At 37.5% G+C, this 14,378-nt stretch overlaps 1 protein-coding gene and 1 pseudogene across 1 annotated transcript in view; one reads left to right on the forward strand and one right to left on the reverse strand.

The window, feature by feature from the left end:
- Positions 1–5,657, forward strand: part of LOC139228052 (guanine nucleotide-binding protein G(i) subunit alpha-3) — a 45,987-nt gene extending 40,330 nt beyond the window's left edge. Inside the window, exons 7-9 of the mRNA XM_070859198.1 lie at positions 166–319; positions 819–1,034; positions 1,293–5,657. Of these exons, the coding sequence (XP_070715299.1) occupies positions 166–319; positions 819–1,009 (345 nt within the window). The 3' untranslated portion in view covers positions 1,010–1,034; positions 1,293–5,657. The remainder of the gene's footprint in view (positions 1–165; positions 320–818; positions 1,035–1,292) is intronic.
- A 3,517-nt stretch (positions 5,658–9,174) lies between these two features.
- Positions 9,175–14,378, reverse strand: part of LOC139228291 (guanine nucleotide-binding protein G(t) subunit alpha-2-like) — a 63,820-nt pseudogene continuing 58,616 nt past the window's right edge.

Genomic DNA, 14,378 nt, shown 5'->3' on the forward strand with positions numbered 1-14,378 from the left:
CAGTGTGACAATTTATGTAGTAACATTACTCGGTAATTATTCAGTGTATTTTGTTTTTCTGCAGGCAAGTCATGTCATGTGCTTAACTAAGAAAAGGATTCAAGTGATAAAAATCTGTGCATTGTTTATTTTATAAGTACAAGCAATAGAATTTTCTTTCCACAGAACCGAATGCATGAGAGCATGAAACTTTTTGATAGCATCTGCAACAACAAGTGGTTTACAGACACATCCATTATTCTGTTTCTGAACAAAAAGGATCTATTTGAAGAGAAGATTAAGAGAAGTCCTTTAACAATTTGTTACCCAGAATATGCAGGTAATGTCTTGTTACCAACCGTAGAATAACAGCTTGTTGTCTGATATGGAACCATTTTAATCAAAATTAGATTTAGTGGTCTGCTTTGTCACATTTTTTAGTATAAAATAGCAGTGAATACCATGCAATTACACAAATGGATGAAATGTGTCAATCCATCTAAACTGTATAGATTGGCAGATAGCTAGAGGTGAGTTACAGGCCTGAAAGCACCCAATTAGGAGCGTGTTAAGGCAGTAATGCTATCCACACAGGCTCATTTAACATGCTAGACCTCCAGCAATTTTTGAACTCTGAAATGCATTGTAATACCATTGTTCATATATCCTGTAGAAATACTTACCACTTTGTCAAGTCATTATCAAAACTAAATTCCATTGCCGGTATCTGCAGAATTTACCATCTATCTGAAATAATACAGGATTCTATTTGCAGTATTGGTATTGTTCCCCTCTTCCAGTCTAATGTAAAATAAACCACTTGCTTTGCTTTTGACCAGGATCCAACACTTACGAGGAAGCCGCAGCATATATTCAGTGTCACTTTGAAGATTTGAACAGACGAAAAGAAACCAAGGAGATCTATACTCATTTCACATGTGCCACAGATACCAAGAATGTGCAGTTTGTGTTTGATGCAGTGACCGATGTCATCATCAAAAATAACTTGAAGGAATGTGGATTATATTGAGACTTGTTATTGAGAGCATGTCCAGGTGAGAGCCTGAGCTAACTTACAGACTTGCTACTAGCACGCAAAATATGTTTGATTTATAATAGAGTAGTGGGAGTTTTTTGGTGTGGGGGGGGGGGAAGATGCTGAACATTTAAACTCATAAACAAAGCAGACTGCTTAACTTGGAATTTTTTAAACATTACCGTGCCCTGATGAATGTAAAGCTTACATTTTTCTAACCTGTATTTTACCTATGATAGCAATTTTTGAAAACCTCTAAAATAATTTTTTTTTTTAGGTTTTTCTTTTGTTAATAAAAAGGAGCCTGCAAGTGGACCATTTTATTCCTTGGTTATGCTGCCTGCCAAAAGGTACAGCAGGTTTGAAGAGAAATGACTGACGTCATGAGGGAGGCTGCATGCAAGATATTAATTCAATACTAAATATGTATTATGGACACTTTTTAAATTGCATTTTCGGCTGAAATCAGTAAGTACATAATGTACTTGTTCTGATTCAGCATTGTGTTCAAGAAAGTTTTGTTCATTCTTGTTTGTTTCTGTTCTTTTTGTCTTCTGAATGTTAATATGCAGTTGAGTTGATTGACCAAAAGATGGTGAAATCTATGACCATTAGATTGCTTTTTTTGGAAGGCATTTCATTAAGTATTCTTGATATGTATTTGTTGCCAGACATATTGAAACTTCGTAGCATCATGAATTGTTGAAACTTGTTTTGCCATAACTGGTCATCAGTCCTTTTACTGGTTCTAAAGGACATTTGTAAATGACCGATACGAAATTCGTAAAAGGATTATATTAATTTGTGTTTCTTGTTAACATATAAGTTACATCCTATGACATTGATGGTAGAACTGATGAATCCACCAAAAAGAAAACCCAATTCAACAGTACAAATATCTGTAGGTCAATGCCAATGCAAATTATTTCAAGTATATTTGCCCAGATAGAAAGCAGTATTAAGATCCACAGAATATAGTGACTTATGAACTTCTGATGGTGTAGTATTATCCTGTAGTTGTGGTTAGAATTTTGCACTGCCATTGGGAGTTCAAGTGCCATCTATTGTTCAAGGTTTGCCAAATATAAAACTGAGTGATTGCTGCCAAAGACCGGAAACTGCGCAGAAACGATCCACGCATTAATCTGCAACCGGTACCTTCTGTTTTTTTCCCTTGGAGCCCGCCCCCTCCCGCCATTTTCCCTCCGTGCTCGCCCCCTCCCGCCATTTTCCCTCAGTGCTCGCCCCCTCCCGCCATTTTCCCTCAGTGCTCGCTCCCTCCCGGCATTTTTTTTTTTAAATGAGCCCACTCCCTTGACTAACCTGAAGCATGCAGGCGTAGAACACTTCCGGTTTGTTGGCAGCAGTTGTATCCTTGTTTTAATATAAAAACTTATCATGGCTAAAATCTAGCCAGTTAAAATCAGGCCAAACTTTTCTGATGAATCACCCATTATGTTGCTGTATCTTACCGAGTTTTATTTCCAATTTAATCCCTGCAGATTTTTTTTTTAAATGCAGGGATTCTGATAGTTTAACCGATCAGTTCATGCCTGTTCATACCAGAATGTTAATAGAAACAGCCATGATCGAAAAGATTTTTGAATATCATAGTTATGATCTGTGGAGTAGTATGATACTATTGTCACTTGATTATTTTTATAATACAATACAGCACTGCCATATAGACCACAAGAAATAAAACACAATCATGAAAAACCTAACTAAAATATATATATTTTTTAAAAAGATAGTGGTTCTGTAGGAGATTCCTTGCTTCTGATTGGGATAAATAGCCTTTTCAAACATTCAACCAAGCTTGGCCATAATAACTTGTGCCCTGGTTATTTTTCTTGCCTTAGAATTGTTCAACATTCATTGCCACAACTGATGGTTACATTTATTCTGATAATTAGACATCCTTGGAGGCCATCTTTTCTGCCCCACCTCTCTTTTACCCCGCCCCCCTCCCCCCCCAAAAAAAAACCACAAATAATGATGAAATGGAATATCTACAAGTCGCTGTATGATTTTCTTTTTTAGGATGGCTCTGAAATCTCATCCAGCAGACCCAATTTTTTGGTGTCGGTGAGAAAAGGCAATCCATGTTCTGGTGACCATTGAAGTGTTTGCTTGAGTATTAATCTATGTTTAGTCAAGAATTGGAATATTTGTTACGGAATTTTTTTAAAATATTGAATTGCCAGTGTTATTACTTGCTTTTATTCCTGCAAAACTTGCCTCCAACAAATACAATTTTAAGGAGCAAAATTTGTGCCAAACTACATTTAGCACATCACAGGTTGTCGAGATTTGGATTAGAATTTTTAAGTGACTGCCAATCAAAAAAAAAAGTTGAAAGCCTGGCCTTGGGTCCCATGATGATTGTATTTACAAATGACCATAATGTATATTATTATCTTGGTTAGCCATACATGTTCTATCATGCCAGATTTTCCTCTTGCTGCTCCTTACATCTGAATAGACAATGTTTGTTGTTTTTCATTTCCTATTATTCCTATATTTAAGATAAAAAGTCAAGTTATGGAGCATAGGGTAGATTTCCTTGTGTCATTTGTCGGAGACTGCCACTCTGCTGCGATCGGCCTCGTGGAAGGTTAGAAGAATTTTGTTCGCAAGAATGTTATCAAATGTGATACCACAAGTTATTATTTACAAGAGAGTTGGATACATACTTGGAGACCGATATATTGAAGGGTGCGAGTAAGAGCTAAAATGTCATAGACACACGTGCCAAACAATGGCTTCTTGAACCCAATTTCTATGATTTGTGCATCTCAGCAGCAGTCCTTTGGCAGCAGTTGATGTCCGGCTCAGAGCGGTGGGGGGAGTGTTACTTTATATTTAAAAAGTGGCCAATTAGATGAGTTGCGTGTAGCACAAGATATGCTCGGCAAGAACTTGATAGCCTGCACTATTTCAGTGTGTAGTACTATGCTGATTTCATTACAGTTTGCTCTAACTGCAGATCTGTTTGGAAATCTGAGCTGCCTTTGGGAAAAAATTACCCATTGTATATCGATATTCATGTCATATTAAAATGTAGAATATCACAATGCAGTGGGATAAATAACTGATGCATACTGTGTAAAACAGTTTCATTTCTATAGGTGTGCTGTGCATTTTAAGAATAAAGATAATTGCATACTGTATTTTTATGACTTGTAGAAGTGGCTTATGAAATTTTTTACATCTCAATGGCTGGTGTTTTTTGTCTTCAACCTTTCATGTATACAATTTTTTTCTCAAATTCCATACAACTTGCAGCCTTCTCCTTAATTGCTGATTTCATGCGACCAGATAGGTCATCTAATGTACAGCAGAGAATAAATACCCATTGAAATCTCTCATGTCGTGGGATCTCTGGTTTCATCTGAACATTGCATGTGTGGGAGTCAGTGATGAGCTGTTGGGGGAAATAAAGCTAAGCACAGCTATGGAGGTAGAAGTCTGAAAAGAGACTTGGTACTCGAGATAGTTCCAGCATTGAAGGAGAACATGGACTGTCTGCCTCAAGGGATGAGGAACGATTTAAAAAGTATCTATATGGCTGCTTCCGTTGAGCCTCCGGTGTTTTCTGAAGGTGGTGAGTAATGGTAAAAACATCCTGGAGGCTATAAAAACAGGGACTTTCACACAAGGCCAGCCACACTTCCATTGCATATGTATGTCTAATATCCAGAGAGGAGATTTTACCTGAAAACTTGCTGAAAACAGAAGGCTTGTATGTAAATAATAAGCTTCTGCTGCAGGTTGGACAATATTTTCTGACTTGTCCAATCTGGTGCACATAGAGAGCTTACCACTAGATAAGTTGAGTCCTTTTTACTTGTGTGGGCTACAGCCAGAAGAATGCAATAGTCTAGTGCTTCCTGACTTTTTTGTGCATTGAAAAATATTAAAATATTTGTTTATAAAAGTGACATGGTTTTGTCAAATACTTGTCTGACAATGCATGACACTTTTACCTGGTAGAACATGGGTTAATTTCCTACCAAGTTCCTGATCCCCATTCAGCTGTTGGGAAGAATAACAAGTAAAATTAATGAGCTTCTTGCAAGGGAGGATGAATATTACAAGACAAGTAAACATCGGCGGTTCGCACACAACTTTACACAGCAAGTTACAGAAGGCTATTGGCAGCGACTTTAGGTTTATCTGACTGCTTGTCCTTGGGATTTATAGAGGAAAAGCTTAATTTGCTGTAATATGATATTCTCTCATCTGTTTAATTTTTGTGTCCATTTGATGCCCTTGATAATACCTCAGCATGTTTCAACATTGATGACTACTAAGTTGTAGTTATTTGGATAACTTTATTTTTGACAATGAACTGTGATATTTTCTAATGGCTCTTCTAATCATCCAATGTATTAATTGTCTTTTTTAAAAACTAAATACCTTTCCGAGCTATTGCCAGAGTATTTTGTAAATTTGTGCCAAACTGCTATTGTCAGTTTTATTTCATTTTGGTAAACTGTAGCTGTTTTTAACATAGTGAATACTTTCCTCTGCTGGAAATGTTGCTTTATGGGTTAGGCTCAGTCTTGTTTGTACAGACTTCCTTTGTTACTGTAGTGGCAGTTCTAAATGAGAAAAATATAAACAACTTGGAGCTTGAGATTGTCACTGGACTCAATTCTTGCTTTTACTCTCTCAATATTGCAATAAATATTTGTTTCTTTTGTTAAAAAAAGTTTTTGTTTTTAAAAAAAAAATACAGCCTCTTTGTAACGAACTGTCGTTACCAGCACCTTTGTAGGGAAAATAAACAAGCTAAGATGCTAAATATATCTGGGAGAACAGAAATCATCATCACAAATTGAGTCTAGGGTAAAGTAAATGATACAGTTGTAAATTTCAAATTGATATCTCGCCATCAAGTTTTCTAAACAGGAGCCTTATCATAAATTATTCCCTTTCATAGTTTGTGGTGCTGTGCAGCATTAATGTATCGCCATATTGGAGCATTCTGGTTTGGGCTCCGTATTCATGCAACAAAAAAAAAGTCAAATTCCTTACACAGAAATGTTGTTTATAACCTTGTTCTTTTGTTTTAAGAAAATCTATTTCAATGTTAATGGGGCTGAATTTGCGGCCCCTACGGGCACGTACGAGGTGCGCACAAGTCTTTAGGGGCCCTGCAAGTTCCAGGTTTAGCCATGCACTGCGCATGCGTTGAAACCCGGAACTTGTGATTTGTCAAGAATCAAGATAGATCGCATGCATCCCTGGGAAAGGGGCCTCCACGGGCAGGGATTTGCCCAGCGAATGTTCTTGAAATTTTTAAGTTGGTAAAAGCAGGCATTTTTTTAAATAGAAAAATGAAATATTTTCACATTTATATATTAAAAACCCTGTCCATTAAGGTAAGTTTATTTTTAGCCCTGTTAAAACTATTAAAATAAATTTCCAAAAAATACATTTTTGTATAAAATATTTAATTAAATTGCATTTTAATTAATTTTAAATATGTAATGTTTTTTAAAAAAAAATGTTTTGGGGATTATGTTACTGGACTAGTAATCCCAAGGCCTGGACTAATGATCCAGGGACATGAGTTCAAATCTCACCATGGCACCTGGGGGAATTTAAATTCAGCTTACTATTCCAGATTTATATAATTAACTATTTAACTTTTTTTTTAAACTACTGGATTGTTGTAAAAACCCATCTGGTTCACTAATATCCTTTTAGGAAAGGAAATCTGTTGTCCTTACCCGGTCTGGTCTATATGTGACTCCAGACGCACAGCAATGTGGTTGACTATTAACTGCCCTCTGAAATAGCTGAACAAGCCACTCAGTTATATGGCGGCTCACTACCAGTTTCTCGAGGGCAATTAGGTATGGGTAATAAATGCTGGCCTTACCAGCGCGTCTGCATACTAGGAACAATTTTTTAAAAAATTCCTATTCATATGGCAGCTTCATAGAAACGGAACTCACCATAAGTTTGAATGAGGATCCCCTACTTTCATTGGTTGGGCCAGCCCACGTGATCCCAGAGGAGCTTGCAAAGTGCTTATGCCCCTGGGATACATGGGCCTCTACGCAGGCCAACCCATAGAGGCCCAGGACTGTAAATCGCTGAGCCTCCAGGATCATCAGGTAAGTTCGTAGATTTTTTTCAGGTCGGAAGCATCCGCCCACAGGAAGTCTCCGACCGCAATTTCTGCACCATCTGAAATGTAGAACCTTGGGTGAAGTTGGCCCTAATTCTCTCCATAATAAGCACCCACCTTTCCCATATTCACGTACAATTCAGTTAGCATCTTGGACAAAAGCCCTATATCCTGAATAATTTGCAGACAGTCAGCCTGGTCTGATCCCATAGATTACTTGTCTCCCAACCTTAATGTTGTAAGGAAAGTCCACCTCTGGTTTAATTCTAGTTATTTCAAAATGATAGTTTATTTTTTTAAATCTAATTGCAGTTACCAAAACTGAAAAGAAAGCTGCAATATGGATGCTATCAATGATGCTCTTTGTACATAGGAAGTGATATTTGCAGTTTGCTATGACAACACATCAGTCCTTCATGGTAGGAGCTCACTGACTAGCTGCTGAAGTTGGTACACATGGATCCAAAATCAACCCATTATTACCTGAGTTTATCCCAAAACTCAACCAGTATCAACTAAGGGTAATAAATGCTCGCTCATTTGCTCATGTTAATAGATGACATTTGGTAAAATAATTCACTTAATCATGATCATTGAGCTCTCTCTTAAAAGAACAGCTAATAATTTTTATAACCGTGTGAATATTGGATGAGACTCTGCTGTGATATTTTCCATAATTGTTTAAGTGGCTATTTTTCATGCCTGACACTAGACTATTGTCGGGCTATTCGAAGTACTAAAGTGTTGCCAGTGAATGTGGAACCATGAAGAGTCAGTCTTTTAAGGAGAGAGCAGAGAAAATCTGAATCCGTTTCTACTTTTCAAAAAGCACACCTCCATATTAACCAATAATTTAATTCCCCCATCTTGTCCATAAATATTAAATCCCGTCCATTCCACGGCAGTATTTAGGTGGCTGTCTTTTCACTTAAAGCCATGGAAAGGGGGTAATGGGGATAAAAGTGACTAACCTGTTGGCTCATCAAATAAAGATTTTACTATATTTATTTGGGAATACAAGCTTTGATGCTTTGCTTTATTTCATACATCTCTTTTATAATGCTGTTTTATTCTGTCATTGCAGCAAAACAGAAAATAATTGAAATGTCAAAATAACAATGCAACTAAAAACAATCTCTAATTTTGAAGATGTATTTTTAATATCTGCTGTAATAAGACTAATTTATTTACAAATCACATTGTTCTAGGCTTTTAAAAAAGAATTGCCAATAAACACCTTTTCTGCAAATAAAATTATTTTGTTCTTATGCGATCTTCTGGGTCGTGACTAAAATAGCAGTTACGCACAGTGCAGCTGAATGTGATGTTTGTGACAGCATCTGGTAATGTTCTCAATTTAAATTTTAAAATAAAAAGATGTGTGCATGGAAAGCAGGGTGATGAGCAATAATGTTTGTAAAAGTATGGATAGGGTTTCCAATAACAATTGCTATGGACCCTGCCTTGAGGAGTAAAGCTAGTAATTTCCCTATCCAGTGGTTCAAATGAATAAAAAATAAAAACTGATTAAAAAATAAAAAATATCAAACTAGTTATGCACATTGTTAGATGAGATCAAATATATATTTTTTAAAGAAATACAGATCTGAGTTGAATGATGGAGGGTAGTTTCACAGTTATCTTGCATTGTCCAACAAAACTTTTTTATTTAATAACTTTATTTTCTTTGAAATACAGAATGGGGTGACTCATTTTTGTGGTAATTGCAACACAAGATTTTCTTTAAAATCCCAGTCCATGATTGAAAGATAAGTCACTGATTTAGGTCCATTTCCATTTGGAAAAACGAATTAAGATAAGACTTCAATTTTCTCTCTTCTCTTTTTTGTTGCTGCTTTTATTAATGCACTGTTTGAGATCTGAAAAGCAAGTCAGTCTGCTCGGTAAATTACACTGTGTTAATTTGCTGCTTGTTTTGCTGGTGAGATTAAAGGTCTATTAAAAGTAGGTTTGGAGAAGCTGCTCGTGCAGCATCCACCAAGGTAATGGTGCACGTCTCATGGAGAATCTGGAAAGACTAGAGCCAGAGGGTCCTGGGGAAAGAAGAGTGCATTAAGTTTATAGTTTTGAGATGAATAAAATGGGCAAACAACATAAGTGAAATAGAAATACACAGCTGGGTAGGCAGCAGCTATAAAAAGAAAAGACAAGTTATGTTTTAGGTGTGTAACACTTCATCAGAACTAAAAACATAGGCAGTATAGTGAAATGGAAAGCATTCTTTGGGGTTACCATTGTTCACAAGCTTAATTGAACCGGCTATTTTAACACAAGCTACAAGAGCAGGGCAGAGACTGGATACTCTGACAAATGACTCCCTACCATTTACGTAGCTCAAGTTGGTAGGACAGAATACATGCTACTTACCTGGATGGTTGCAGCCACAACCGACACTAAAGCTAGACACCAGCAGGGCAAAGCAGTCATTTTATTAGGGACATGGTAATTGAGACCATAATCCTTCTTCTCTCCCTTCTTTCCCCCCCCCCCCCCTCTCCACTGTGGGTAAGTATGTGCTACTTACAACATGTGCCACGTCTATGACCCCCCACACCCCCAGCTTGTACAAGATTCCAACTTGGACAAATGCTGCCATTCCTTCATCAGTGCTGGGTCAAAACCCTGGAATTTCCCACCTTCTAGGAAAACCATCAGCAAAAGGATTGTAGCAGCTCAAGAGGCCACCACATTCAGAGAAACAAGGGATAAGCAATAACTGACCATGCATCAGCCATATGCCAAGAAAAAAAAATCTTAAATTCTGATAAAGTGTTATGTAGCAGAAACATCATAACCTATACAGATGTTGGCTAACACGATGCTTAGAATGAATTAAAAATAATAAAAAGACTATCTTCACATACCAAATCAAAGGACTTGAAGGCTGTCTGAAATACTCAAACTACAGGTAAGATGGAGGACCATTCTGAACAAGAACACATCTTGGACTCTTTCTGCCTTTACCACTACTGCTATCTGGTTTGACTTTTACAATAACAGCTAAAGTATGCAATAGTAAATCAGGTGCTAAACTGTTTAATCTGCTGTTCTACTCCAGTACTTAGATTTCTAATTACATTTTGTCACAAAATGTCTAGAGAGTAAAGTAATTTTCTGTTTATTTCTTATATTGACGACTACAAGAACCCCACGCCATATATTTCTGCGAGTGATTGCTATAAGATTGTAACTGGTGACGATACTCCACTAATTTAGAATGAGATGTCTATGGACAGTGACCCATCTGTCATAGGAGATGTTAAACCGAGGCCCTGTCAGCCCTCTAAATGGACATAAAAGATCCCATGGTGCTATTTGAAGAAGAGCAGTGGCGTCCTCCCTGGTGTCCTGGTCAATATTTATCCTGCAATCAATGTCACTAAAACATTATCTGGTCATTATCCCATTGCTGTTTGTGGGACCTTGCTGTACACAATTTGGCTGCAAAGTGCTTTGAGACAGCCTGAGGTCATCTTCATGATTGCAAGTTATTATTTATACAGTGAGGTCATCTTCAATTCTCATGCATTTCATTGGTTATAATTTTGTTTAGGGAAACATTGCTTCCTTATGTACAACTAAATTGTTATCTTACAGTATACAGTAAACATCTTTAACAATAGATGTTTAGCAATGTATTTTTCTATTAGATGGTGCCTTTCTGGGTTGTTAAATTGTTTTAATTGTATTTATGTTAAACATGTATGACTCGTACTGTGTAAATTCTTATAGGATTCTGTAAGAGAACTTGAAGCAATCAGATTGGGCCGCTCTACTGAATTTCTGCTGTTGCTCATAGGTTTGCACAGTGCTTTAGTTAGACTGCACTTTTTGACAACTGCATTTAGTTCTGATCACCAAAGAAGCAAATAAGACATTCAAGCACTGAAGTTAATACAGAGAGGAGCCATGATCCCTACTGCAATAGCTCTGAGTTATGAAGGAAGACAGGAGAAACTTGGCCTTTCCACCTTGAAAAGGAAGTTTTGGTAAAGGTATGGAAAAGGTAAATCCAGAATATTACTTTAAATTAAATTGCAAATGTAAGACCAGAAAACAGGTTTAAATTAGTATTGTAAATTTGAGACCAGTATCAGAAAGTTATTTACTCAAAGAATGACCAACGCATGGAATGGACTTCCAGATAAGAATAATGAAGGCAATAAACCTGGAATAATTTTAAGAAACAATTAGGTGCTGCAATAGGGGGAATAAAGGGTGTTTTTGGATATATGATGGTATTCCTCATCTATAATTATAATGATCTGGAACAGATACGCAAAGCCTCTCCCACAACCTAAAGGATACAAGCAGCAGATATTTATGTGGTGCCTAAAAGGTTTGCAAAGAGCGCTCCTGTACCTGATATACATGAAGGGTCACTTCTGATTATATTTTGAGTTCATTGAAGTTATTTTCACATGACAAAGAGCTGCTGTCATTCTGATAATTGGTCTCTTCAAGAAATGTCTGGACTGACGCATATGTTGCAATAGCAATAGCGCCTACGTGACATGCAGCCGAGCTAAAAATGAGAAACCAGCTGCTTAAGGTTTCCGACTTCTCCAAGTTTGGCAGATGTGCATGTGTACAAAAGATAACCTGATAATTAATGTGCACTGATTAACTCTGTGCTGACTTATTTGTAAACACGTTTTTAAAATAAAAATGTATAATGAAGAAGGCGATTGAAAATACCTGGAAATTGCGTTCGGAACTGCAAAAAAACTACGTACCTACCTGATGGCTTCGGACTCTTGCGGTCCTGGGCCTGAAAGGCCCAGGCATTGCAGGTTCGCAAGCGTCCCTGGGTCCCAGGCCAACAAAGGGGGATTCCTACGATGCTTATAGTGATTCCATTTAGATGCGGAATCCCCATAAGCATAATAGAAATGACTTAAGAAATAAAATTTCACAACACTAAAACAAAAATGAATAATCACAGATTTTAAATTAATTAAAATATCCTTTAATTAAACATTTAAAATAAAAATTAAATTTTTTTAAAAATAAATGCGAACATTTTTAAATGGGATAAAAATGACCTAAACTAATTTAAATGTAAGTGAATGTTTAAATCGTTTTAAAATATTATTTAACATTTATTTTAATCCTTACGTTGGTAAAGCAGGCATAGAAGTTCTTGGGTATTGTCTGGGCAGTAACTGGGCAAATAGCCGAACACTGCACCAGCGAAAGTGAATTTACAGCGGATGCGTACGATCTGTCAAGGCGAACCTTGACAAATCCCAAGTTTCAGGTTTTCACGCAAGCGCATCGCAAGCGGAAACGTGGAACTTGCAGATCACTCCCTGTTAAATCCGGGCCAATAAACATTTTCACAATACGTTCTGACGTACCTGACACAGACTGAAGCCCAAATGTTCAGAAAAGGCCGCAGTCTTTAAGATTTTCTTTAATGATGTCTTTTACAGCATCAAACACAAACTTGACTTTTTTTGTGTCGGTGGCACACGTCAGATGTGCATAGATTTCTTTGACATCTTTTCGCATGTTGAGGTCTAGGAATTGGTTCTTGATGTCATTGGCAGCATTGTCGTACGAGTTGCAACCTAGAGATGGAACACCAACAAAGGAGATTACTCTATCTGTTGCACTGAAGAACATTAATTTATGGTTAGTGCAATATGATACTCGACATCACTTAATTCAGGCAACCGCAAATCTGCATTTAAAAAAATGCTCTGAATATTCAAATGCTATTTCTTAGTTATCGCAGGAGTAAGCCCAGTCGGTGTAATAACATTTCTGGTCAATTAGGACCCTCCAAAGATGATAACAGTGGATGGTAATGCCATTGAAACTCAAAGGGAGATAACTGGGCTTTTCTTGTTTGAGATGGCCATTGCCTGGCATTTGGAATCTTATTTGGTGCTTGACAGCCTAAGCAAGATGTTATCCAGATCCTGACATGGGCTGCTTCATTATCAGAGGAGTTGTGAATGGAGCTGGACACTGGAATTGTAACCAAACCATCCCACTCCTGACATGATGGAGGAAAAGTCATTGATAAAGCAGCTGAAGATGGATGGACCAAAGACACTTTGGCCTCTGACAACCATGGGCATCTTCCTGTACCCTATATAGTATTCCCAACTACCTGTTAATAGTTTTTTCCCTCATTCAAAGGTGTTCACTATCTATTTCTTGCACTGAAAAGTTTGCTTCCCTGCGTGTGGTTACATCTCCGCAGGTTGTTTTATTTGGCCCAATAATATGTTACAGCTTTTCTGTGATTTTAGCTTTGGATCAACACAGGTAAACGTCCATGCATTCCCGATATTGGTTCTCTGAACTTGAAGGGGTTTTATGTTAAATTGCATGTAGCAGAACAGCCTGATGGTGTGGGAGGCTATTCTCCAAGGTACAGGACAACTGAGCTATGGTCATAGGAATAATCCCAGGGTCTTCTGTGCAATCAAACAAGGTAGGACCACACAGGACCATCAGTGATATGCAAGGCTGGCACTGGAGCTAGCAGTGGTTGGTTTGCCATTCCCTTGTTCTATCTCAACCCATACCAATGCAGAATGTAGAGGCAGCTCTGTAGTGACTTGTGCTGAACACAGATCACCACAACATCATAAATCTAGAATATTATGGTAAATTAAATTGAAATGGGTCAAAGAGCCATAGATTCAAAGTAAAACCCAAATTTAGGACTGACAACAGGCCTCCTAAGACACAATGATCTTGTGAACTGCTGTCCTTGATACTGCTTGGTGACAATGGAAGAGCTGTAACTGGTACCACTAATATTCTGTATGTAAGCATTCTGTTAATGACTCTATGAGGCAGGGGTATGGTACTTAAACTGTGAAGACTATAGTCCTTTATTGCAGCTCCTAGAGTGAGGACACCAAGAAGTGAGCTCCCTTTTATACTGGGTTACCTGCAGTGTACAGGTGACATATAGGTCTCTAGCAGCAGCACCCTCTGGTGTACAGGTAAGGTGTGTACAGGGTGAAGGTACATTCAGTGTTACAGTCACCATAACATTGTAGGCATGCATACATAACAACTAATGTGATGGATATCATTCCTTCTGAACTTGGGATCGCGGTAACTGTTTTGATCAGGTTTCAGTCAGAGCAATAATCAAATGACCTAACCACAAAAGGAAAGTGCTTTTTAAAAGAAACAGTGGTGGGCACATGAAGGTCTAATATTAAACCA

Source organism: Pristiophorus japonicus, chromosome 17, assembly GCF_044704955.1.
Source record: "Pristiophorus japonicus isolate sPriJap1 chromosome 17, sPriJap1.hap1, whole genome shotgun sequence".
In the NCBI taxonomy this organism is placed as follows: Eukaryota; Metazoa; Chordata; class Chondrichthyes; family Pristiophoridae; genus Pristiophorus; species Pristiophorus japonicus.